Source organism: Cuculus canorus, chromosome 14 (assembly GCF_017976375.1).
Source record: "Cuculus canorus isolate bCucCan1 chromosome 14, bCucCan1.pri, whole genome shotgun sequence".
NCBI classification, from domain to species: Eukaryota; Metazoa; Chordata; class Aves; order Cuculiformes; family Cuculidae; genus Cuculus; species Cuculus canorus.
Genome location: NC_071414.1, coordinates 1169759 through 1192947, shown reverse-complemented (window position 1 = coordinate 1192947; position 23189 = coordinate 1169759). Strand labels below are relative to the sequence as shown.

The 23189-nt window shown below is 49.8% G+C and overlaps 1 protein-coding gene across 1 annotated transcript; it reads right to left on the bottom strand.

The window, feature by feature from the left end:
- Positions 1–2772: 2772 nt before the first annotated feature.
- On the bottom strand, positions 2773–8049 carry LOC128853676 (protocadherin alpha-2-like). Its single transcript, XM_054080037.1, has one exon. It carries the CDS (start codon positions 7973–7975, stop codon positions 5375–5377), a length of 2601 nt encoding a protein of 866 aa, XP_053936012.1. The 5' UTR covers positions 7976–8049; the 3' UTR covers positions 2773–5374.
- Positions 8050–23189: the final 15140 nt, after the last annotated feature.

The window sequence follows — 23189 nt, the reverse complement described above, 5'->3', positions numbered from 1 at the left end:
AGGATTCCTGGAAGCAGCAGGAATGGAATGAGAGCAGGCAGTGGGGCTTTGCTGGCCCACACCTACATGCACGACAATCCAGGCAACATTCCATTGATCCAACATGAAGATAACAGAACAAAACAGGAACAAAAGCACATCCATCTCTCAAATTCACCCTCTTTAGGTATCATTGACTTACCTGTAGTATCCCTGGCTGCTTCTTCAGAAAAGGGAACAGTTTCAGGACAGCAAAATTGGGTCCAAGAGATATTTTCCCTTAACATTATCCATGATTTCTAGTGAAACTGGGCAGAAAGACATTACTGTCATTCTCCAAAAGCTTTGAAATCACCGAACAGTGTGTCGTGATCCCTTAGGATCTTCTACCACAAGGGAAGCAAGAGGCAGCCATGAAAGCTAAGGACATTCTCTCAACATCAGACTCAGCTCCAGAGAGGGAAAAAGCCAACAGTGATGGCCAGACGCCCAAACCTCTGCAACCTCACAGCTGCCAAAACTCTGACCTCTGCAGCTCATCCAGTATTAACAAGATATTGCCAAGCAGAGAGAAGGAAAACCCAAAGGGGTAGGAGTTTTTGCTAAGACTAAAGAAAAAAAGCAAAGTGATGCAGGACACAGTACTGAAATGCAAGGTTTCCCAGCAACTTGAGTACAAGGAGCACTTCTGCCCCTTCCCTAGCAAGACCAAGAGCAGAAAGGTACCCAAGGAGAGGGTCGGATAATCTCAGCAGCAGTGAAATATTCATAAAGATTCCTCTTTGACTGACACCATTCCACCTTAAAACCAAGGGATTAAAGGGATATGTGGCTGATGTCTTCACAAGCAGTAAAATCACAAAGAAAAACAGCTCTCTGAGACATGCAGAACTCCCAGAGATCCTGAGAAGACAGCAGGCAAACAACTCTCTGCACTAGGCATCTTCCCCAAGGCTTTCTACTGGAAATGTCCACCCCAAGCCCTGCTGAACCATATGTCCAGCTAAGGAGATATTCTCCACTTATTCACCAATTACACTGTCCACATTCTGTACATCTCCATTTCCTTGGGGAAGACTCCTCCCTGCTCAATGTAATCCTTCACGTGACAAAGGCCCTAATCAAGACCAACCAGGGGATCTCTGCAATAATATCCACTCATTCTTCCACCACAAAAACACACCCCAACAAGAAAACCCACTCTGTCCATGACCCAGGCCTTCACATACTCTTACCTTCCCTCATCAATGGCACAAAGAACATCTGGAGGGATGTAAAGACACACAGTGATGGGCGGACTCTTCCCTGAACTTCACCCTGAATGTTTTGTGCCTTTACAGCCATCCCAGCTCCAAATATCACAAAGAAGCATGGTAGAAATCTTACAAATCCTGTCAGTAGAGCTGTGACAGCTCCAATCTCAGGCCACACGGATTCAGTTTTGCAAGAAAACAATGGCAAATTATGAAATGCGACAGCACTACCAATGTGACCTTTGTGGGAGAACTTGTACTACAGAAAACTCAAAGCAAGGCTGCGCTGAAGGATCTGGGCTGTTTGAGCATGTATGCGAGCTAAGCATGACAAAGGGACACATCATGTCTAGTGAGGCCAGTGGTGCAAGTGCACAGGTAAGGGACATCAAGAAAAAACAGAGTAAGCTCAACTTCTCCTCACATCCAATTACAAACCCCACCTGAGGAGGAGCAAGGAACCACCACAGCAACTTCAATGGCTCTGGAAGCTACTAGAGATGCCTACCCACTATACAACAACTGAAAGCTGAAGTGCTACCCAATTACAACGCATTTGAACAGTGTATTAATAATTTGTATATTTTTAAATCATTATTATTGTTATTTTTCTGTTTCTTTGCTGTTCTATTAAACTGTCTTTATCGCAACCCACGAGTTTCTTCTTTCCCATTCTCCCATTCTTCTTTCCTCTTTCCCATTCTCCCATTCTTCTTTCCCATTCTGCTCTACATTCCAACAGGCAAAGGGAAGGGGGGGAGTGAGAAAGTGGTCTTGTGGTGGAACAAAACCCCGGTTCCCAAAAGCACATGCTCAGACCGTGGGAAACAATGGACCCAGGGGCCAGAAGGAAGCCAAGATATTTGGGGTGGAGGGCCAAAGTCCAGAAAGGGAGCAATTCCCTTACAACACATTTGCACACTGTATTAATAATTTTGTATATCTTTTGATCATTGTTATTGTTATTTTTCTCTTTCTTTGCTGTTCTATTAAACTGTCTTTATCCCAACCCACGAGTTACACATTCTTCTTTCCCTTTCTCCTCTACATTCCAACAGGTAAAGGGGAGGGCAAAGGAGTGAGCAAGCGGCCTTGTGGCACTCAGGTCTTGTCTAGGAGCAAAACCGTGACAGACACACAGTGGGAAATGATTAGCGGTCATTCCCCAGCTCTTCCCCGATGACACAGACCATGTTCCACCCAACATCTTCATTTCCATCAGGCAAGACTTTTCTCTTCTGCAAGTCGCCCTCCACATGATGCATGAACAGGCCCTGATCAATGCCACTAGCAGCATCACTGCCACAACACCCAGACACTGCTCCACAGCAGTCGCACCCCTCATAGAAATCACCAGTGATTTATTCTAAAGCAGGACATCTCACACCCACAACACCAAACCTCACCTCCGGGAGATAAGGCCTGCTCCATAAAGTAATCCTTTTATTCCCTAGCCCCAGAGAAAGACCTAAGGGAACTTCCACAAAAACAAAAAAGGCTCCATCAAACTTCTGAAGCATCAGCCACACCCTGAGTACGAAGTCTTTGTGGACTCACCCCGGTTCCCAAAAGCACATGCCCAGACCGTGGGAAACAATGGACCCAGGGGCCAGAAGGAAGCCAAGATATTTGGGGTGGAGGGCAAAAGTCCAGAAAGGGAGCAATCACCGAGCACTGACAAACTTCTTAAAGGTTTCTTTATGAGTGACATCATTCCACCTCAAAACCAAGTGTTTAAAGGCATGCACTGTTGATGTCTTCACAAGTGGTAACGCCACAAAGGAAAACAGCTCTTTAACGTATGCAGAACTTCCAGTGATCCTGAGAAGACCCCAGGCAAACAACTCTCTGCACTAGGCATCTTCCCCTTCTTCTCAAGGTTTCCTACTGGACACATCTATCACAAGCCCTGGGAATTGATATATTCAGCTAAATAGATATTCTCCAGTTCTTCACCAATTACAGAGGCCATGTTCTGCACAACATCTCCATTTCCTCAGGGAAGACACATCGTGCAAAACATCATTCTCCATGTAACAAAGGCCCTAATCCAGACCATGCAGAGGATATCTGCAATAATATCCAGTCATTGTTCCACCACAAGAACATGCCCCAACAACAAAACCCACTCTGTCCATGACTCAAGCCTTCACGTACTCTTACCTTCCCTCATCAATGGCACAAAGAACATCTGGAGGGATGTAAAGATACACAGTGTCTGGCAGACTCTTCCCTGAACTTCACCCTGAATGTTTTCTGCCTTTACAGCCATCCCAGTTCCAAACACCACAAGGAAGCATGGTAGAGATCTTACAGATCCTCTCGGTAGAGCTGTGACACCTCTGATCTCAGGACACGTGGATTGTATTTCACAAGAGAACAGCGGCAAAAGATGAAGCACAAGGGCACTCAGGGTAGCAACTTGGTGGGAGAATTCATACCACAGAATATCCAGAGCAGGGGACATCAAGCACAAACAGATTAGATCCTTCTCCTCATCGCATCCACATACAAATGCAACCTGAGGAAAAGCACAGAACCATCACGGAAACTTCAATGGCTCTGGAAGCTACTAGAGATGCCCACTCACTACACAACGACAGAAGGCTGAAGAGCTACCCACATACAATACGCTTGCACTGTGCAGTATTGAGTTTGTATATTCTTCTGTCATTATGTATGTTATTAGTTATCTCTTCTTTTGCTGTTGTGTTAATCTGTCTTTATCCCAACCCATGAGTTATACTTCTCTCTTTACCGTTCTCCTCCACATTCCAGCAGGCAAGGGGAAGGGCAAGAGTGAGCAAGTGGCCTTGTAGTACCTACTTGCTACCTGGAGCAAAACCAGGACAGACACACTACAGGAAATGAGATCTAAACCTTAGCAGTTATTCTCCATTTCTTCCTCAATGACACAGACCACGTTCCAACCAGTATCATTATTTCCGTCAGGCAAACCTTTTCTCCTCTGCAAGTCACCATCCCCATGACACAGGAACAGGCCCTGATCAATGCCACGAGCAGCAGCACTGTCACAACACCTGGACATTGCTGCACAACTGCAATATTCCCCAGATCAAAACAACATGCTGACCATGACCCAGGTCATCGTACATCCTCTCCTTCCCTTGGGATCAGCACAAAGAACATCTGCATGGATGCAAACCCACACAGTGTTTGGCAGACTCTTCCCAGATGCCTGAACTTCAACCACAATACCTCAGACCTATTCAGTCACGTCAGGTGGAAACTCTACAGAGGTACACATTATATGATAGTTTTCACAGAGCCTCTGATTGGAGCTGTGACAGCTCTTAGACCAGTCCACACAGATTTAATTCTTAGAGTGTACCTCAGTAAATGCTGATGCATAGAAGCACTCATCATATCAGCTGGGTGGGAGAATTCATACCAGAGAAAAACAGAACTGAGGTGCTGTGCACATTTTGGCCTGTACATGCATACTTTTTCCACCCCCCAGCACCTTCATGGTTTCCCAACGATTTCCAGCTTCTACGCACAAGTCTTTCCACTGCTCACAATCACCCTTCACATCAGGACATGGCCCTACTCAGTGCCACTGCCACATTCTCTTCATATTCTCTTCTGCATTCAACAATCTGCAATGGAGATGTTATGCATCTGGGAGCAATATTATTTATACAGGTCAGGAAAACTCTAAAGGGAACCAGAACCAAATCCATGCTGTGAGAGAATGACCAAATGGCGGTGAAAAGAGTGTGATCCATGACATGTACTCTGCAGAAGCATTTGGTGTTGGGTTCCTAGGGTGAAGTGTTTTAAACACAGAACTTGGCTCTGCTCCTCTCCCTGAACACATCAAAAGACGAAACACAGCTACAATGTACTTGGAAAACAAACATGGGAGAAGTAGATAAAGAAGAAAGAAAACACATTGACTGCCAGTGCGGGCTGCAATCAGTGATGGTGAGAACGAAGCAGAGTGCTGTGAGGACAGTCACCAACACAGCCTACACATCTTGCACCCCTGAAGCAAGCTCGGCTGCAAAGGCTACACACCAGCAAGAGTATCTCGAAGGCCAATGGCGTTGCACCTCTCATCCCTGACAGCAGCGATTTTATTGTACGGGAGAACAAGCTGTCAAGCAGACCCCGAGAGCTCAGCCTGCTTCCCACAAGCGCCTGCCCACACCCGGGGAAACAACGGAAACAAGGGAGAGAAGGGGCCGGGGCCGTCGGGGGGCGGGGCGAGAGGCCAGAGAGGGAGCAGCACTGACCGTGTCCAGCAGCGCGGGCGGCTCCGGCTGCGTCTCCTTGGCCGCGGCGGCGGGCGGCGGCGGGCAGTTGGGGCTGAACACCATCAGGTCGCTCTTGCCCGCGCCCTCCGCCACGCACAGGCTCCGGCTCTGCCGCTGCGAGTACGACCAGCTCCCCACTTGGCTGGCGCACACCAGCGTCGCCGGCCCGCGCCCCGACAGCGCGCCCGCCCGCGGCGCCCACCGCCACGCTCCGCACAGCACCACCGCCACCACCAACAGCCCCGACACCGCGCAGATGGCCGCCACCAGCCACGCGTTCGTCGACGACGACAACGACGACAAGGACGACGAGCCGCCCTCCGCGCCCGACGACGCCCGCAGCCCCGGCCCCGACGACCCCGCGCCCGACGCCGCCGACGCCGCCTCGCCGCCCTCCCCCAGCGACACGCTCAGCGTGGCCGTGGCCGAGCGCGCCGGCTCCCCGTGGTCCCGCACCACGATCACCAGCCTCTGCCGCGGGCCGTCCGCCTCCTCCAGCGCCCGCGCCGTGCTCACCTCGCCGCTGTACAGCCCCACGCGGAACGGGCCCTTCCCCCGCGGCTCCCACACCTCGTAGCGCAGCCACGCGTTGTAGCCCGAGTCCGCGTCCACCGCGCGGATCTTGGCCACCACCTGCCCCGCCGGCGTCCCCCACGCCGCCCACGCCCACAGCGAACCCGACGACTCTCCCGACACCGACTCCCAGACCGACGACGACCGGCCCGACGCCCCGGCGCCTGCCCCGACGCCCGCGGCCGGCAGCAGCGACGGCGCGTTGTCGTTCTCGTCCAACACCCACACCTGCACCGTCGCGTTGCCGCACAGCGACGGCTCCCCCGCGTCCACCGCACGCACCTCGAACTCCAGCACCTGCACCTCCTCGTAGTCCAGCGGACGCAGCGCCCACACGCGACCGCTCTCCGCCTCCACCGACACGTAGCTCGAAGCCGAACCCACTCCCCCGACCGCCCCCGCGGCACCGACGCTGCCCTCCCACAACGAGTACCGAACGCGACCGTTGCCCGCCTCGTCCGGGTCCTTCGCCTGCACCCGCGCCAGCTCCGCCCCCGCCGCGTTGTTCTCCCGCGCCAGCACCGTGTACACGGCCTGCGCGAACGCCGGCGCGTTGTCGTTCACGTCCGACACCGGCACCCGCACCCGCCTGCTCCCGACCAGCGCCGGCGCCCCGCCGTCCTCCGCACGCACCTCCACCTCGTACTCCGACACGCGCTCCCGGTCCAGCGCCTCACGCACCACCAGCGAGTACGACCCCGACACCGACGACACCAGACCGAACGGACTCGCCGGCCACACCGAGCAACGCACGCGACCGTTCGACCCCGAGTCACGGTCCCACACGCTCAGCACCGCCACCACCGTCCCCACCGACGCGTCCTCCGGCACCGGCACCGACAGCGACGTCACCCGCACCTCGGGCGCGTTGTCGTTCTCGTCCAAAACCTCCAACACCACCTTGCAGTGGCCCGACAGTGGGGGCGTCCCCTTGTCTGTCGCTTCGATTTCTATCTCATATGAACGGGAGACTTCATAGTCCAGTCCGTCCGTGAGATGAATCTCCCCCGTCTTCGCATTTAGTATGAAAAGCTTCAATCCTTCCGGAGGAAAAATATTGCTGGTTGTGAACGTTATTTCACTATTGCTTCCCACGTCCGGATCCGTGGCGTTTAATCGCACCACCGGTGTCCCCTCTGCAGCGCTCTCCGGCAGCTGCACTTTATACACCGATTGGTTGAACTGGGGCGCGTTGTCGTTCGCGTCCAGCACCGAGATCACCAGCTCCATCGTGCCCGACAGAGACGGACGGCCCCCGTCACTCGCCGTCAGCAACAAACGGTGCACGGGCTCCGTCTCACGGTCCAGAGGTTTTGTCAGCACCAGGAAGAGGGATTCTCTGTATTCTTCGCTCCGGCGTAAATCCAGAGAGAAGTGCTCGCTGGGGCTGAGAGTGTAGGAGAGCTGCGCGTTCGCTCCGATATCCGCATCCGACGCGCCCTCCAGCGGGAAACGAGACCCCGGCAGAGACGATTCCGCGATGCTGAGGTTTTTGCGGGCGGCGGGGAAGAGCGGGGCGTTGTCGTTGATGTCGGTGACCTCCAGCTCCACGTGGAAGACGCGCAGCGGCCGCTCGAGCAGCACCTCCAGGCGCAGAGCGCAGGGCGCGCTCTTCCCGCACAGCTCCTCCCGGTCCAGCCGCCCGCTCACCACCAGCGCCCCGCTCGCCCCGCTCACCTCCACGCTCGCCCGCCGGCCCTGCGCCACCAGCCGCAGCCGCCGCGCCTCCGCCTCGCCCGCCTCCAGGCCCAGCTCCTGCGCCACACGCCCCACCACCGTCCCCACCTTCGCTTCCTCCGGCACCGAGTAGCGCACCTGACCGCCGACCAGCGCCCACGCCGCCTGCAGCACCAGCACCCGCACCGCCGGCCCCCAACACGCGCCCATCATAGCCGCCGCCGCCCGCCCGGGCCCCGCACGGCTCCCGCCGCCGCCCGCACGCCCCGATCCCTCTCCTCTCCTCTCCTGCCCGCCCCGCGCCGCCCCCCCGCGCTCACAGCCGGGCTCTGCGCCGCCCCGACCGCCCCCGCCGGGGCTCAGCCTGCAGCGACACCGTGTGCTGCTCACAAGCCTCGCACCAGCCCCGCGCCCACCGCTCGCCTGCGCTCCGACATTTTCCCTTCTTTCCTCTTTCCTTCTTCCTCTTTCTTCCTTCTCATTTAGTCTGTTCTCTCCCTTTCTTCTTTCTACTCTCTTCTTCTTCCGTTCCCTTTTCTACATTCTTCTTCTCCTTCTACTCTCTTCTTTCTTCTGTTCCGTCTCTTCTTTTCCTTCTGTTCCTTCTTGCCCTGCAGCCCCCGGTGCTTCTCTCCCTGTCCCTTCCCATTCCATCTTTCTCTCTTCTTTATCTCCACTCACTGCTCGACAGTCGCCTCCGGCGCCGCTGTGGAGATGATCAAAGACAGAGCCATCAGCGATAATTACTGGGCGACATCGCTAATTACGGGTAGCTGGACTCCGACCTAAAGCGAGGCAGTTAGGGACCATCTCCGTTCACTGACAGAGGTAATGTGGGTGCGTCCCAGTAATCTCCTTTATAGTTTCTTTCTTCTCCCAAGCCTCCCACCCTCCATGCCACCTGCGCCGCGCTCCTTTTCCTTCCATACATTCCTTTCTTTCCTTTTCCCTTTTCTCGTTGCAACGTTTTCCTTTTCTACTTTCTTGTCTTCCTTCCTCTCTCACCGCATTCTCGCTTTCCCTTTTTATTTTCTCAACCTTTTCCTGTTCCCTTCTTGCCCTGCCTTCCATGAGTCTTAACTCCTCTTTCCCTTCCATCCTTCTTTCTCCTTCACTCCCGCTGGCACCTCCCCAGTAGCCTCCGGCCCCGCGGCAGAGACCGTCAAAGTCGGTAATGACGGGTACTCTGATCAAGGGGGAGGCTGTTAAGGACCAAGTCCATTCAGCGCCTGTAAAAAAACTATTTGCACACTGGTATTTTCCTTTATCCTTTCTTCCTCTTCTTTCTCATCTTCCTTCCGTAATTACTTCCTTAGTCGTTCCTGTCTGTGTTCTTCCTTTTTATTTTTGCTTTGCTTGTTTTCCTTTCTCTTTTCCTGTTACCTCCTTTTCTCATTCCTATGCCTCACCACCTCCTGTTTCCGTACCATGGTAGTAAAATCGTTTATCCTTCCAACTTTCTCCCCATATCTTGCTTCGTCCGGGTTTGATTTTCTTTCTCTCTATCGCTCCTTTCTTCTCTTCTTTCCCTTCTTCCTCCTTTTCTCTTCCCTCTTCTGTCTCAATCCGTCTCTTCTCCTCCTTTCCTCTTTGCCTCTGCTTTCGCTCCTTTCCCATCACGCTTTCTCTAGGATTCCCGCCACCCAGCACGGCCGTGCCCTCCGACAAAACCTCCTTCCTCTTCCTCAACACTTTCCGTCAAGCCTTGCACAGCGTCACAGAGCGCCGGGGATGCCGAGATCCTCAACTCCATTCAGTGTACAAAGGGAACGTCAACGACGCCGGGAATCTCCTCTACATGCATTGCCTTCTCTCCTTTATCTTCCTTTTATTTCTTCTTTTCTTGCTTTTTCCTTACAGTCTCTCGTTTTCTTCTTCGTTTCTCTTTCTTTCTCACTTCCTGTCTCTTCCTTTCACCTTTTTCCACGCCACCGGCCCCACTTTCTTTTTCCTTCCATACATTCCTTTCTTTCCTTCTTTCTTTCCCTCTTTCCCTTTCCCTTTCCCTTTCCCTTTCCCTTTCCCACGCTTTTGTCTTCTATTTTCTTGTCTTCCTTCCTCCCTCCTCATTCTTCTCTTTCCTCCTTCTATTTTCTCCTTCTCCTGTTCATTCTTGCCGTGCCGTCCATGAGTCTTCACTCCCCTTTTTCTTTCCCTTCCATCCTTCTCTTTTCTTTACCCCCGCTGGCAGCTCCCCAGTAGCCTCTGGCGCAGCGGCGGAGACCGTCAAAATCGCAGCTCTAGGTACTAATTACTGAGCAGCAGCGCTAATTACGGGTACTTTGACCAAGGCTGTTGGGGACCAACTCCGTTCAGTGTCTCAATAAAGTATCGTCGCACTCTGGCATTTCCTTTATCGTTTCTTCCTTTCTTCTTTCTCATAATTTTTCTTCAATTACTTCCTTCAACATTTCTGCCTTCCTTTTTAATTTTTGCTTTATTTTCTTATTCCTTCTTCCTTTCTTCCTTGTTTATCTTCCTTGCTATTTCCTTGTATACACAGTCCTTACTTTTCTTCTTCATTTCTCTTTTTTTTCTCACTTCTCTGGTAAGTCTCCTTTATGTTTTCTTCCTTTCTTTCTCTTCTTCCTTCTGCAACTACTTCCATCCTTTCTTCTTTCTATTGCTTTTTTCTTTCTGTTGCTCGTTCCTTCCTCCTCTTCTTTCTTCTCTTTCTCCCCTTCTGTTCTCTCTCCTGGTCCACCCCTCCCCTTCCCTTCACTTTGCTTCTTTAACTCTGCTGTCCCTCCTTTCCCAACACGGTTTCTTTAGGACTCCATCACACCCACCATGCAGCAAATCCTCCTTCCTCTTCTTCACCACTTGTCCTCAAGCCTTGCACAGCATCCTCTCTCTCTCTCTTTCTCTCTTCCTTGCTTGCTTTTTCCTTGCATGCAGTCCTTGCGTTTCTTCATTTTTTCCATCTTTTTCTTACCTCCTTTCTATTCATCTTTCTCCTCTCTCATCTTTTTTTTTTTTTTACTCTTTGTTCTATGTTCCTACCTACCTAACTTTTGCTTGCCCCTCTCTTCTGCTTTTCTTTTTTGCCTTTAACAATGCATTTTACAGGCACCCAACATGCTCGACATGAAGCATGGACATGTACTTTCACAAGAGCTTTTATTCCTCCTCCCTACTGCCTTCCATCTCTCCGGGTGAGGAACAACCTTTCTGCCGTTCTCCAGCCTAGGCAAGACAAACTGCTCCTGCACCACTTCTTCTTTCTGGAAGATGGACACGTTCTTCAGCCTTCAGGACACACCAAATAACAGAGCAACCCATTCAGACTCCACAGAACAGCTCTGCTACATCACAACAGAACCCACCGCCCTCAGAAGAATAAGCCCAAGTCCCAGGTAGTCAAACGTCCATGAAAACAGGTTTCAGAGAGTTCAAACAACTGAGGGATGTCTTTCCTTCAAGAAGGAAATCACACCTATCGCAGCTCAGCATGACAATCCTCCAAGAAGCCATGGGGCATCCACAAATCCCAACCACTCTACAGATACCTTGAGAAAGAGCCTCTTCTTCCCACCTTCATGCCACATGTCAAGCTCTTGCTTCCTCTTGCAGACAGACAAGCATGGTGAGAACAACACAGCCAGAACCTCCAAACCCAGAGGCACTAGTTCTGCACGGAACACCTCTACATCGTTAGTGTGATCCACACATGAAACAGCGAAATCAAAGCCACAAAGGGACGACCCTGGCATTTTGGATGAGATCATCCATCAATGCTCAACATATCTGCTCCCAGAAAGGCACTGGAGTCCACCATCTGTCCTGCTGCTACCACCTACTGCTATTCCTGGAAGCAGCAGGAAGGGAACAAGAGCAGGCAGTGGTGCTTTGCTGGTCCACACCTACAGGCATTACAATCCAGCCAACATTCCATTGATCCAAGGTGAAGATACCACAACAGAACAGAAACAAAAGTATCTCTGTCTCTCAAACTCACCATCTTTGGGTATCATCAACTTACCTGTAGTTGCTTTATCAGAAAAGGAAACTGTTTCAGGAGAGCATAATCGGTTCTAATTTCCCTTAATGTTATCAGTAATTTCTGTTGAAACTGGTCAAGAAAGACAAAATGATTCTCATTCTCCAAAAGCTTTGAAATCACTGAACAGTGCGCAGTGCTCCCTTCTATCACAAGGGGAGCAAGAGGACAGGCCTGTAACTTAAAGACATTCTCTCAACGGCAGCCTCACCTCCAGAGAGTGGAAAGCCATCTCGTGCACTGATGGCCAGATTCCCAAACCTCTGCAACCTGACAGCTGCCAAAATTCTGACCTCTGCATCTCATCCAGTATTACCAACACATTGTCAAAAAGAGAGAAGGGAAAAACAGAAAGGTGGGAGTTTTTGCTAAGAGGAGAGAAGAAAACCAAAGGAATTCAGCCCACGGTATTGAAACACAAGGTTTCCCAACAACTTGAGTACAGAGAGCACCCCTGCCCCTGCCTAGCAAGACCAAATGCAGAAAGACACAAAGGAAGAGGGTCAGAGAAGGCTGACATCATCATCAAACTCTGTAAAGGTTTCTGTTTGAGCAACAACATTCCACCTCAAAAGCAAGGGATTAAAGGCATGTGTGGCAAGATGTCTTCACAAGTACAAAGAACAACGCTACCTTGAGATATGCAGAACTTCTGGAACTTCTGAGAGGACCCAAGGCAAGTAGCACTCTGTGCTGGGACTCTTCTCCAGATCTTCTAACTGGTGTATTTTAAGCCACACTCTGGGAAACAGGATCTTCAGGTGAAGTGTACATTGTCTTTTCCTTACATAATGACACAGACTGTGTTTTACTTATGGTCTCCTTTTAGCTTAGGCAAGATTCTCTCTTTCTCAAGGTACCCTCCCCGTGATGCATGCCCAGGCCCTACTCAGTACCACTAGAACAATCACTTCCACAATACCCAGAAGTTGTTCCACCAGAAGCAAATGCCCCAATAAGAAACCCACTCGGAGCATGACCTAGGCCTTCGCACATCACCACTTTATCTCACCATTTGCACATTGGGCACTGGAACAGGCTGCCCAGGGAGGTGATTGAGTCACCTTCCCTGGAGGTGTTTAAGGGTTTAAGGGACGGGTGGACGAGGTGCTCAGGGGCATGGTTTAGGGAATGTTAGGAATGGTTGGACTCGATGACCCAGTGGGTCCCTTCCAACCTAGTGATTCTATGATTCTATGAACTCTGCCTGGAACAAATCTAGTTGGAAAGGGTTAGGGTTTCCCCTGTAAAATTTATATACGCAGAGAGCTGGCTGTGGAGAGTTGTCCTAGACCCCTTTTATAAATCCATCATGTTGGGACAGCTCAGAGGACAATGGGCATGGATTTCATACTGCGAGAGAGCAACCCAAATGATGACAAGCACAGCACCATAATGGATGACATCAAATGTGTTGGACAACTGGGGAGATGGTTTTTGGGAGAGGAGATTGAAAAAAAGGTTTACATGGATTCTTTAAGGTTGTTGCTGCTGAAACTGTTGTGGCTTCAGCTGCGATAGACTCAGTTTTCTTCAGCTTTTCATGCTGCCCTGCAAGGAGAAAGCGGGGAGTACAAAAGAAGCTGGGAGGGGACACAGCCAGGACAGATGACCCAAGCTGGTCAAAGCGGTATTCAATACTGTATGATGTCATGCTCAGCTGAGGGAGTTGTCTGGGGTAAAGGGAGGATCACTTTGAGAAAAGGCTGAGCATCAGTTTCCAAGTGGTGAGCAGCTGCACTGTGCATTACTTGCATGGTATATTCTTTTATCAGCATTACTGTGATTATTTTTCTCTCCCTTTCCTGTTCTGCTAAACTGTCTTTATCCCAACCCACGAGTTATAATGTTTAATTTCCAATTCTCTTCCCAATCCTACCGGAGGGGGTAAGGAATGAGCAAGCAGCCCTATGGTACTTAGTAGCCAGCTCTGGAAAAGCCACAAAAGACACCATGGGAAATGAGATCTCCAGGTTAGCAGACGTTCCCAGTTCTTCCACAATGACAAGGACTGTGTCCTACCCAGCATCTCCATTTCCATCAAGAAAGACTTTTCCCTACTGAAAGTTACCCTTCCTGTGATGCAGGAAGAGGCCCTACTCCATGCCACTAGGAGAACCACTGCCACAACACCCAGACATTGCTCACCATTAGAACACACTCCAGCTCTAAACAACACTCGGATCATGATCCAGCTCTTCACACATCCTCTCCTTCCTTCGTGATTGGCACAAAGGACATCTAGATGGATGAAAAGGCACACAGTATCTGGCAGGCTCTTCTCACATGCCTGAACTTCTCCAAAAATACTTTGCACCTTTTCAATCACTTCAGGTGGAAAACCTACAGAGCTGCACATTCTATTAACAGTTGTGAAAGATTCTGTGATTGGAGCTGTGACAGCTTTGATCCCAGTCTGCACAGTTCTTATTCTTAGACAGAAGACACCAAATGCTGAAGTGCAAGCAATCTCATGATGTCAGCTGGGTTGGAGAATTTGTACCATCAGAAAGATGGTACAGATGGCTAAGATGCTCTCAAGGGTTTGACATGAATGAGCTGTGAATGATTACAGGACACAACAACTCTACTCCAGAGAACTGTGCCAGTGCACAGCTGAGCGCACAATGATTAAACCCACCTACCCTTGTGCCTTTAAAAACTGTACCTGAGGAAAATCAAGGAACAATTCCGGTAACAGCAACGGCTTTAGAAGCTACTGTACACACCTAGCTCTACACAAAGACATGAGATTGAAGGGCTACCCTCTCAAAAGCTCTTTCCCAACACAAGAGAGAAAAGGTCCATCAGACAGTGTTCCACCCTCTCTCTGCATGGCAGCCCCTCTCACTAGCACTATGTCAGGCAGGCAGCAACACAAAGAACTGTCCCTGGGGCTGGAGATTCATAACCTCAAAGGACATTGTGGCCATTCCAATACCACACATTTTCAAGATCCAGAAGGCCACCAACGCCAGACACTTGGGAGCCTGGAAAAGAATCCGGGGCATGATCATTCCATTCTCATCTTGCCTCAATCCTTTCCTCAATTTTCAACTCTAGGACATATGTTCTCATAGGTTCATGCTGTGAGAGAACAACCCAAACGCTGCAGAACACACCATTGTCACCCATGATATCTACTCTATAGAAGAATGTGGTGTTGGGTTCCTGGGGTGAAGTATTTCTAACATGGACCTTGGCTCACACTCTTCTCCCTAAACTTTGTATAAAACTAAAACAGTTACCACATACTTGGAACGCAAACACAGTAGAAGTTCACAATGCCTTCCCACTTTTGATCATGTCTCTGTAGCAGAATCCAATGGGAGAAACTGCACCACGGAGACAGAAAGCCCTGAAGTCCCACGTCATCCCGTTGTTTGCAGAGGACAATCACAGAGGAGAAGTAAAGAGTTTTTCATCAAGAAATCACATCTGATACCAGGATGGTCAGCAGTCAGCAATGGTAGGAAGGCACTAATGAGTGCTGGGGGGACTGTCACCAACACAGCCTGCACCTCATGCACCCATGCACCACGTGCACCTGGAAATGCTACGCACCAGAGAGCAAGAGTCTCTCCAAAGCCCCTCCAATCGAAATCGCCAGCAGCGGGTTTTTTTTCTACAAGAGGACGAATCACCAGAACGGCAAAACTCAGCTCGAGGCAGTAACTCCTGCTGCGTAAGGCAAGACCAATATTCCCTACGCCATAAAGCAACACCCGGGGGCTCCGGGAGAGACGCAGATGCCAAAGTCCCATTCACCCTCTGAAGCACCCAACAAGCGCACACGGCTCCCATGGCCCAGGAGCCCAGCACGGCTCCTGCCAGCGCCTGACCAGCAGGTGGGACACAAGGGCAGGGGGCGTCAGGGGCCGGGGCGAGGGGCCGGAAAGGGCCTTTCCCCCCCCCCCCCCCCCCCTTTCCTTCTTCCTCTTTCTTCCTTTTATTTTATTCTCTTGTCTCCCTTTTTTCTTTTTATTCTCTGTTTCTTCCATTCACTTTTCTACACTCTTCTTCTCCTACTCTCTTCTTTCTTCTGTCCTCTACACTCTTCTGTTCCTTCTTGCCCTGCAGTCCCCGAGTCTTCTTCTCTCCCTGTTTCTTGCCATTCCATTTCCTGCCTTCTCTCTTCTTTATCTGCATTGACCGCTCGACAGTCGCCTCCGGCGCTGCGGTGATGATCAAAGACAGAGCCATCAGCGACAATTACTGGGCACCATCGCTAATTACTGGGCGTGGAACTCTGACCTAGAGCGAGGCTGTCAGGAATCATCTCCGTTCACAGGATAAAGTTGACACACGTCGGTGAATCCCAGTAATCCCCTTTATCGTTTCTTTCTTCTCCCAAGCCTTGCACGCTCCACGCCACCGGCCTCGCGCTCCTTTTCTTTCCATACATTCCTTTATTTCCTTTCCCCTTTTTCTGCGACGTTTTCGTCTTCTACTTTCTTGTCTTCTTTCCTCTCTCTCCGCATTCTCTCTTCCTCTTTTTCTTTTCTCCTCCTTCTCCTGTTCCTTCTTGCCCTGCCGTCCACGAGTCTTCACTCCCCTTTCCCTTCTCCTTCCATTCTTCTCCCTCTTTCACCCCCGCTGGCAGCTCCCCGGTCGCCTCCGGCGCCGCGGCAGAGACCGTCAAAGTCGGAGCTCTAGGTGCCAATTACTAAGCAGCAGCGCTAATTACGGGTACTCTGACCAAGGGGGAGGCTGTTAAGGACTTTCCGTAATGACCCCGTTAATCATTCCTGCCTCGCTTTTTGCGGTTTTCGTTTGATTGGTTGTTGGGTTTGGGTTTTATTTTTCCCCTTTATCTTTTCCCGTTACCTTCTTTCTTCCTTTCTCAACCGAACCACCTCTCTGTTTCCATACCATGGTAGTAAAATCGTTTATCCCTCCATCTTTCTTTTTCTTTCTCCCCATCCCTTGCTTCGTTCGGATTTGCTTTTCTTTCTCTCTATTCTTCCTTCCTTATGTTCTTTCCCTTCCTTCGCCTCCTCTTCTCTTCCTTTCCCTCTTCTGTCTCAACACTTCTCCTTCTGCCCTCTTTGCCTCTGCTTTCGCTCCTTTCCCATCATGCTTTCCCTAGGATTCCATCACACCCCCATGCAGCACTGCCGTGCTCTCCAACAAAAGCTCCTTCCTCTTACTGAACACTTTCCGTCAAGCCTTGCACAGCGTCCCAGAGCGCCGAGGGTGACGAGATCCTCAACTCCATTCAAGGTATAAAGAGAAAGTCAATGACGCTGAGAATTTTCTTTACCAGCTCTGCCTTCTCTCCGTTCTCTTTTTTTTTTATCTTTTTTTTAATCATTTTCTGACTCTTCCTTTTTTTTTTCATGCTCCACCCTTCTCGACTTTTGCTTTCCTTCACTTCTGCTTCCACACTTGTTTCTTTTCTTTTTTTGCCTTCACCAGTCTATTTTACATGTCTACAGGTCGCTCGATATGAAGCACGGACAAGCCCATTGGCAAGAGCTTTCATTTCTCTTCCTTACAGCCTTCCATCTCTCCAGATAGGAAACAACCTTCCTGCTGTCCTCCAGTCTATGCAAGACAAACTCCTCCTGCACCACTCCTTCCTTTTTGGAAGAAAGCCAAGCTCTTCAGCCTCTGGGCCTTTCAAGGATGCAGCAAATAAGACATCAAGGCCATCATACTGCAAAGAACAGCACTACTACAGCAGAACCCACCACCCTTGGAAACACAAACCAAAGCTCCAGGTACTTGGACGTCCCTTCAAACAGAATCCACAGAGTCCAAACAGCACAGAGAAATCTCTTATTTATTGAGATATCACAGATCAGCCAAGAAGGCTGAAAACACACGGGGCACCCACAACTCCCAACCACTCTTCATTCACCTTGAGGAAGAGCCTGTTCTTTCCATCCACATGCCAAATATCAAGCTCTTGTTTCCTTTTGCAGTCCGGCAGGCATGGCCAGCACCACACAGCCAGAACCTCCAAACACAGAGGCATTAGTGCCACATGGAACACCTCTCCATTGTTACTGCGACCCACATTTCACACAGCCCAATGTAAGCCATGGCATATTGGATTAGAACAACACATCCACTTCGAGAAAGTCGCTGGTGTCCCTACCCCATCTGTCCTCCTCCACCACCTCATGCTATCCCTGGAAGCAGCAGGAATGGAATTACAGCAGACAGTGGTGCACTGCTGGTCCACACCTGCTGGCATGACAAGCAAGGCAACATTCCATTGATCCTACATGAAGACATCACGAAAAAAAAACAGGAACAAAAGTACAACTGCCTCTCAAACTTATCCTCTTTCGGTATTATCAACTTCCCTATAACATCAGTGATTGCTTCTTCAGAAAAAGAAGCATTTTCAGAACAGCAGAACTAGTTCTAACAAGCATTTCCCTTTAATGTTATCAGTGATTTTTGGTGTAACTGGACAGAAAAAAAATTACTCTTGTTCTCCAAAAGCTCTGAAATCACTGAACAGTGTGCCATGCTTCCTTATGCACTTCTATCACAAGGGGAGCAAGAGACAGACCTGAAAGCTAAAGACATTCTCTCAACAGCAACCGCACCTCCAGAGAGTGGAAAGCCATCTCCTGCACTATGGCCAGATTACCAAACCTCTGCAACCAGACAGCTGCCAAAATTCTGCCCCCTGCATCTCATCCCCTATTACCAATGCATTGCCAGGCAGAGAGGGAGGAGGGACATTTCACTAACAGGAGCTATGACAGAACAACCCAAATGCTGACAAGCATCCACTGTAATGGATGATATCCTATGGGTAGGGCAAATTAGGGGAGCGTTTTTTTTGCAGGGGTTGAAATGAAAGTTTACATGGATTCTTTAAGGCTGTTGCTGCTGGCAGTGTTGTGAGTTTGGGGATCGTAGAATGAACTTTCTTCACCTTTTCATACTGGCCGGCCAAGGAGAAGGCAGGGAGTTCACAAGAAGCTGGGAGGGGACAGAGCCAGGACAGAAGATCCAAACTGGCCAAATGTATCTTCAATACCATATGACGTCATGCTCAACTGGGGGAGTGGGCTGGGGGTAATTAGGGTCATTGCTCAGGAATGGGCTGGATATTGCTCTCTGAGTGATGAAAATTGCACTGTGCATTACTCACTTTGTGTATTCTTTTATCAGTATTATTGTTATTAATCATCTCTTCCCTTCCTGCTCTGTAAAACTGTCTTTATTCCAATCCATGAGTTATAAATTATTCTTTCTGATTCTCTTTCCCGTCCTACAGCGGGGAGCAGCCCCATGGTACTTATTTCCTGGCTTGGACCAAACTATGACAGACACACCATGGGAAATGAGATATCCAGGTTAGTGGACATTCTCCAGTTCTCCCCCAATGACACAGACCACGTTCTACCCAGCATCTTCATCTCCGTCAGGCAAGACTCTTCCTCACTGGAAGTCACCCCTACTGTGACGCATGCCCAGGACCTATTCCATGCCACTAGAAGCATCACTACCACAACACCCAGACACTGCTCCTCCACAAGAACATGGTCCAGCTCTAAACACCACTCTGAGCATGACCCAGGCCTTCACACATCCTCTCCTTCCCTTCTGATCAGCACAAAGAATATCTAGATGGATGCAAAGCCACACAGTGTCTGCAAATCACACTGGTTTGCTTCATCTTTGCCATTTCCTGTTCTTTCTCACTTCCTTGCTGCATTTCCATCACATCAGTTTAGACATTCTTCTGATTCTCCCCAACTTCTTTTGGATATTAGGAAAAAATTTTTTACAGAAAGGGCCATTGGGCACTGGCAGAGGCTGCCCAGGGAGGTGGTTGAGTCACCATCCTTGGAGGTATTTAAAAGATGAGTATACGAGGTGCTCAGGGACATGGTTTAGTGGCAGATAGGAATGCTTGGACTCGATGATGTAAGAGGTCTTTTCCAATCTGGTGATTCTATGATTCTATGGTTCCATGACTCTATGATTCTCAGAGCACCCTTCTACCAGTTTCTCCGAAGCACAGTGCTTTTTGCCAATTTCAACTGATTTTGAGGCCTGAATTTTGTTCTTGAGTTAAAATAGGCAGAAAAATCCCCTTGAACTTCTAATTCATCTCAGAGATGTTTTATTTTCTTCTTGACTGCTACTTATTCTCACCTCTATTCACCTTGATTTGTAGCCTCTGTCATCGGTTCAAGTGACCGAAAACTAATCTTTCACACTTGTTTTCTCAGTGAAATGATCTCCTCATGGATTTTATTGAACGTATTTTTCAATTAATTCATAAGATGACCCTGATTGGGGTTCCTCTATTAGAAACCCTGAGTTTCAATTGAGGTTTCGAAAATATGCGTGTTCCACATGTCATTCTGTACATTTCTTGCCACAAGAAGAAAGTGACAAGTTACAAGTTTTTTGTGACCAAGTGTTTTGTGACCAAGCCACCAGCGTGAGGCCGCTGACATGCTGGCACTGTGAGCAGGTCTTGTAAGGATTGAGGGTGGATGGAAAAGGGAAATCCAGGAAGCAGATCTGACTGTCGCTGGGTTTGTCCCCCAGCATCCCTCTGAGGGAACAGGAGGGTCAAAGTGGTTCGGCGATAACTCCTTCAATGGAGATAGTTACCCACCAGCTCTGCCAACAGTGCAAGCGACCACCCTGCTACAAAATGCTGAGGGGGAGGGGGATGCAGAAGAAGAGCAGACTGAGAAACACAGGTTACTCCACACCTCCCTCTACACGAAGCCGGGGACACACACAGGAGGGCAGAGGCTAGAGGAGACTCCATGAGAACTTGTAGAGAGTCCAGACCCTTGGGAAGAAGCAGGAGAGAGCCGTGTCATGGGTGAGATCCTCCCTTCCAATGAACCAGGGCTGAGTTTTTCTGCTGTGCGCTCCATTTGTGCTCGCCTTTGCCCGAGGCTCCCCTGCGCTGCAGGATCTTGGAATAAATGTTACTGCACTCCACTCCCCAGCAAAGCTGGGTGCGTGGCTGTGGGAGGATTTTCCACCAGGATTTTCCTGCCCACACGGCTCTCCTGGCCCTGCTTACATTCACCAGCGGCCACCACGCTTCCCGCAGCCGCATGGAGACGAGAACGCCTTCTGCATCTCATGGGTTGGGATAAAGACAGACCACAGTTCAAAGCATTGCTGAACAGAAGCGTGCCCAATGACCGTTCCTTATCGCTGTCCGAGGGATCTCCACAGCATTGCCGTCTCACATAGGAATCCCGCTGAAGGCTGTCAGGCTTTCCAGGGGGAGCAACGATGTCTTCATTCCAGATCCATCTCTGATTCCCTGGTCTATGCCGTCAAAAACGCAAAGACGAGCTCTTCTTTCTACTGTACCTTCGTAACTTACCTGTATTTCCTTATCCGGACCAATGACAGCGGGTTTTCCCCGAGGAAAGCATTTAGACGTTTCATATCCCAAATCTTTGTGGAACTTCAGCCTTTGAAGAGTCGTCCTTCCCTCCAGCGCCGCTTTCGAGCGTAGCATCCCACGGAAACTGGAAAAGGCGCCTCCGGCAGACACTGCTGCTGCTGAGGACTCGCGCTTAGCCCATTAATACATCCCTATCACATCCACAACGCCGGCACAGGTGTTGTTCTCTTCCATTGTTCAGGTCGACACACTGATTTGCTGCGGTCTCACGCTGTCATTACTATAGACTACAGAGAAGCAGACAGAGACAAATGTATCTCACCAAGGAGAACTACAGTTGTGAACTTTTTCCATGTGCAGGAGACAGAATTATCTTCCTGGCAGCAGAGGACCGACAAGTAAGGCTCCACAAGGCACGATTGTTGCCAAGTTCATCTGGAAACACGTTCCCAACCTCTGAGTTTCCTAGAGTTCTTTGGCAGTTTGTTTTATTTCGTGTAAGAAAAGGAATGAAAGGTTTGGGTAGAGATCATCGTCTTGACTTATGGAAGAGATGCTGGGACAGATGTTCTATCAAGAAATTCATCACGGTCGCTCCACGTGATTTCAGGACAAAAGGTGTGTAAGCAGGACAGGTTTGGTTGGTTTTTTTTTCCAACTTACCTGCTTGCTAAGCTAAGCCACCTACCTGCAATAAGTAGATCTTCTCTGGAGAAATATTTCATGCCATACTCGCGGAGAAAATATAATGCCAATGTCAGCCAAAAGAGCACCACTTTATTTCCATGTATTTTAGAGCCCTGCTGGGGTCCAAGTTAACCTTGTTGTTAGAGACAGGACGATGCTTTAAATCATTAAAAGAGCTGTTAATGAGATGACAAGAAGTGATATCAAGGATAGAAGACACGGTGACCTTTTTCCTGTGCTCTGAACACTTGTCTGCATCGTTTCTATATCCACCAAGCAGCAGTTGGAATAAATGGTCCTACAAAGCCATAGATCTGAGCTTACCTATGGATAAAGTTGTTTCTGTATGCAAAGAAACAGTTAAAGACTCCAGGAAAAAACATTGGAAGAGTTGTGTCTTGCTTACTCAAATCCATGTGGAACGCTCACATTTTGGATGACCTAGCCGCGACACGAGTGGGGTAGTGGGTAAATCCTGGAGAATCCTAAGCATCATAGCACTGCACCACTACCACAGATGCACAGCTAAGTTGCCTTTTGTACCACTTGTATCTATAACAAGAAGCCACGACGGTCATAAGGAGAAGCTGAGACGATCCTGCCAAAAGCACCTGAGTCGGTGAAGGCTTAGTTTGGCTTCTCCAGCTTTGGTCAGCCTCAGAATTCGCCCCGTGCCTCCGAGTAAGCAGCAAGATGCAAGGAACGGTTATCCACATCAACACAGAATCTGTACGGATAAATCAGTAAAAGCTACTCACCTTTACACCCTGACAGCTCACCAAGTGCCCGGGCGTTACTCTGAGTCTCCTCCACTTGACAGGAAGGGGTGAAAACCCAATGAAATCGTTGCTAAACATAACCACGGGTTTCGACATCCCGACTTCAGTCCCGTGAGTGGATGCTGCATTCTTAGAAAAGCAACTACAGCCCCATGTCAAACGCTTATTAAAGGCTCCGGACAGCCGAAAGGTTCGTCTCCAGTCGTTCTTTAGGCAATGGAGAGACAGACTTTTCCAGCTTTAGCTCGACCCCCGCTGAGCATGGCTTCAGCTACACCTTGAGATGAGAAAAGAAGAACGGGCAAGAGGGAGAAGAGCAGCAGCTCCGGCAGAAGGGCTGCGTGACACAGGACACTTCCAGCTTTACCATCCCCGAGGGTGAAAGTGCCGATTTTCCCGTCACCAAGGATCCGGGGAGAAGACCCCATCCCCTCCTGAAGGGCAGGCGAGCCCCGAGCTCACGTTATCGGCTTTGTTTTCCCTCTAAGCGGGTCCTTCGCACTTCTTCAAGGCAGTCTAGCAGTTAGAGCACGGCACAGGAAAGCCTAGGTGTGCTTTCAAAGCCTTCCCAGGACCGAAACAGCCCCTCCCACACCATTCAAG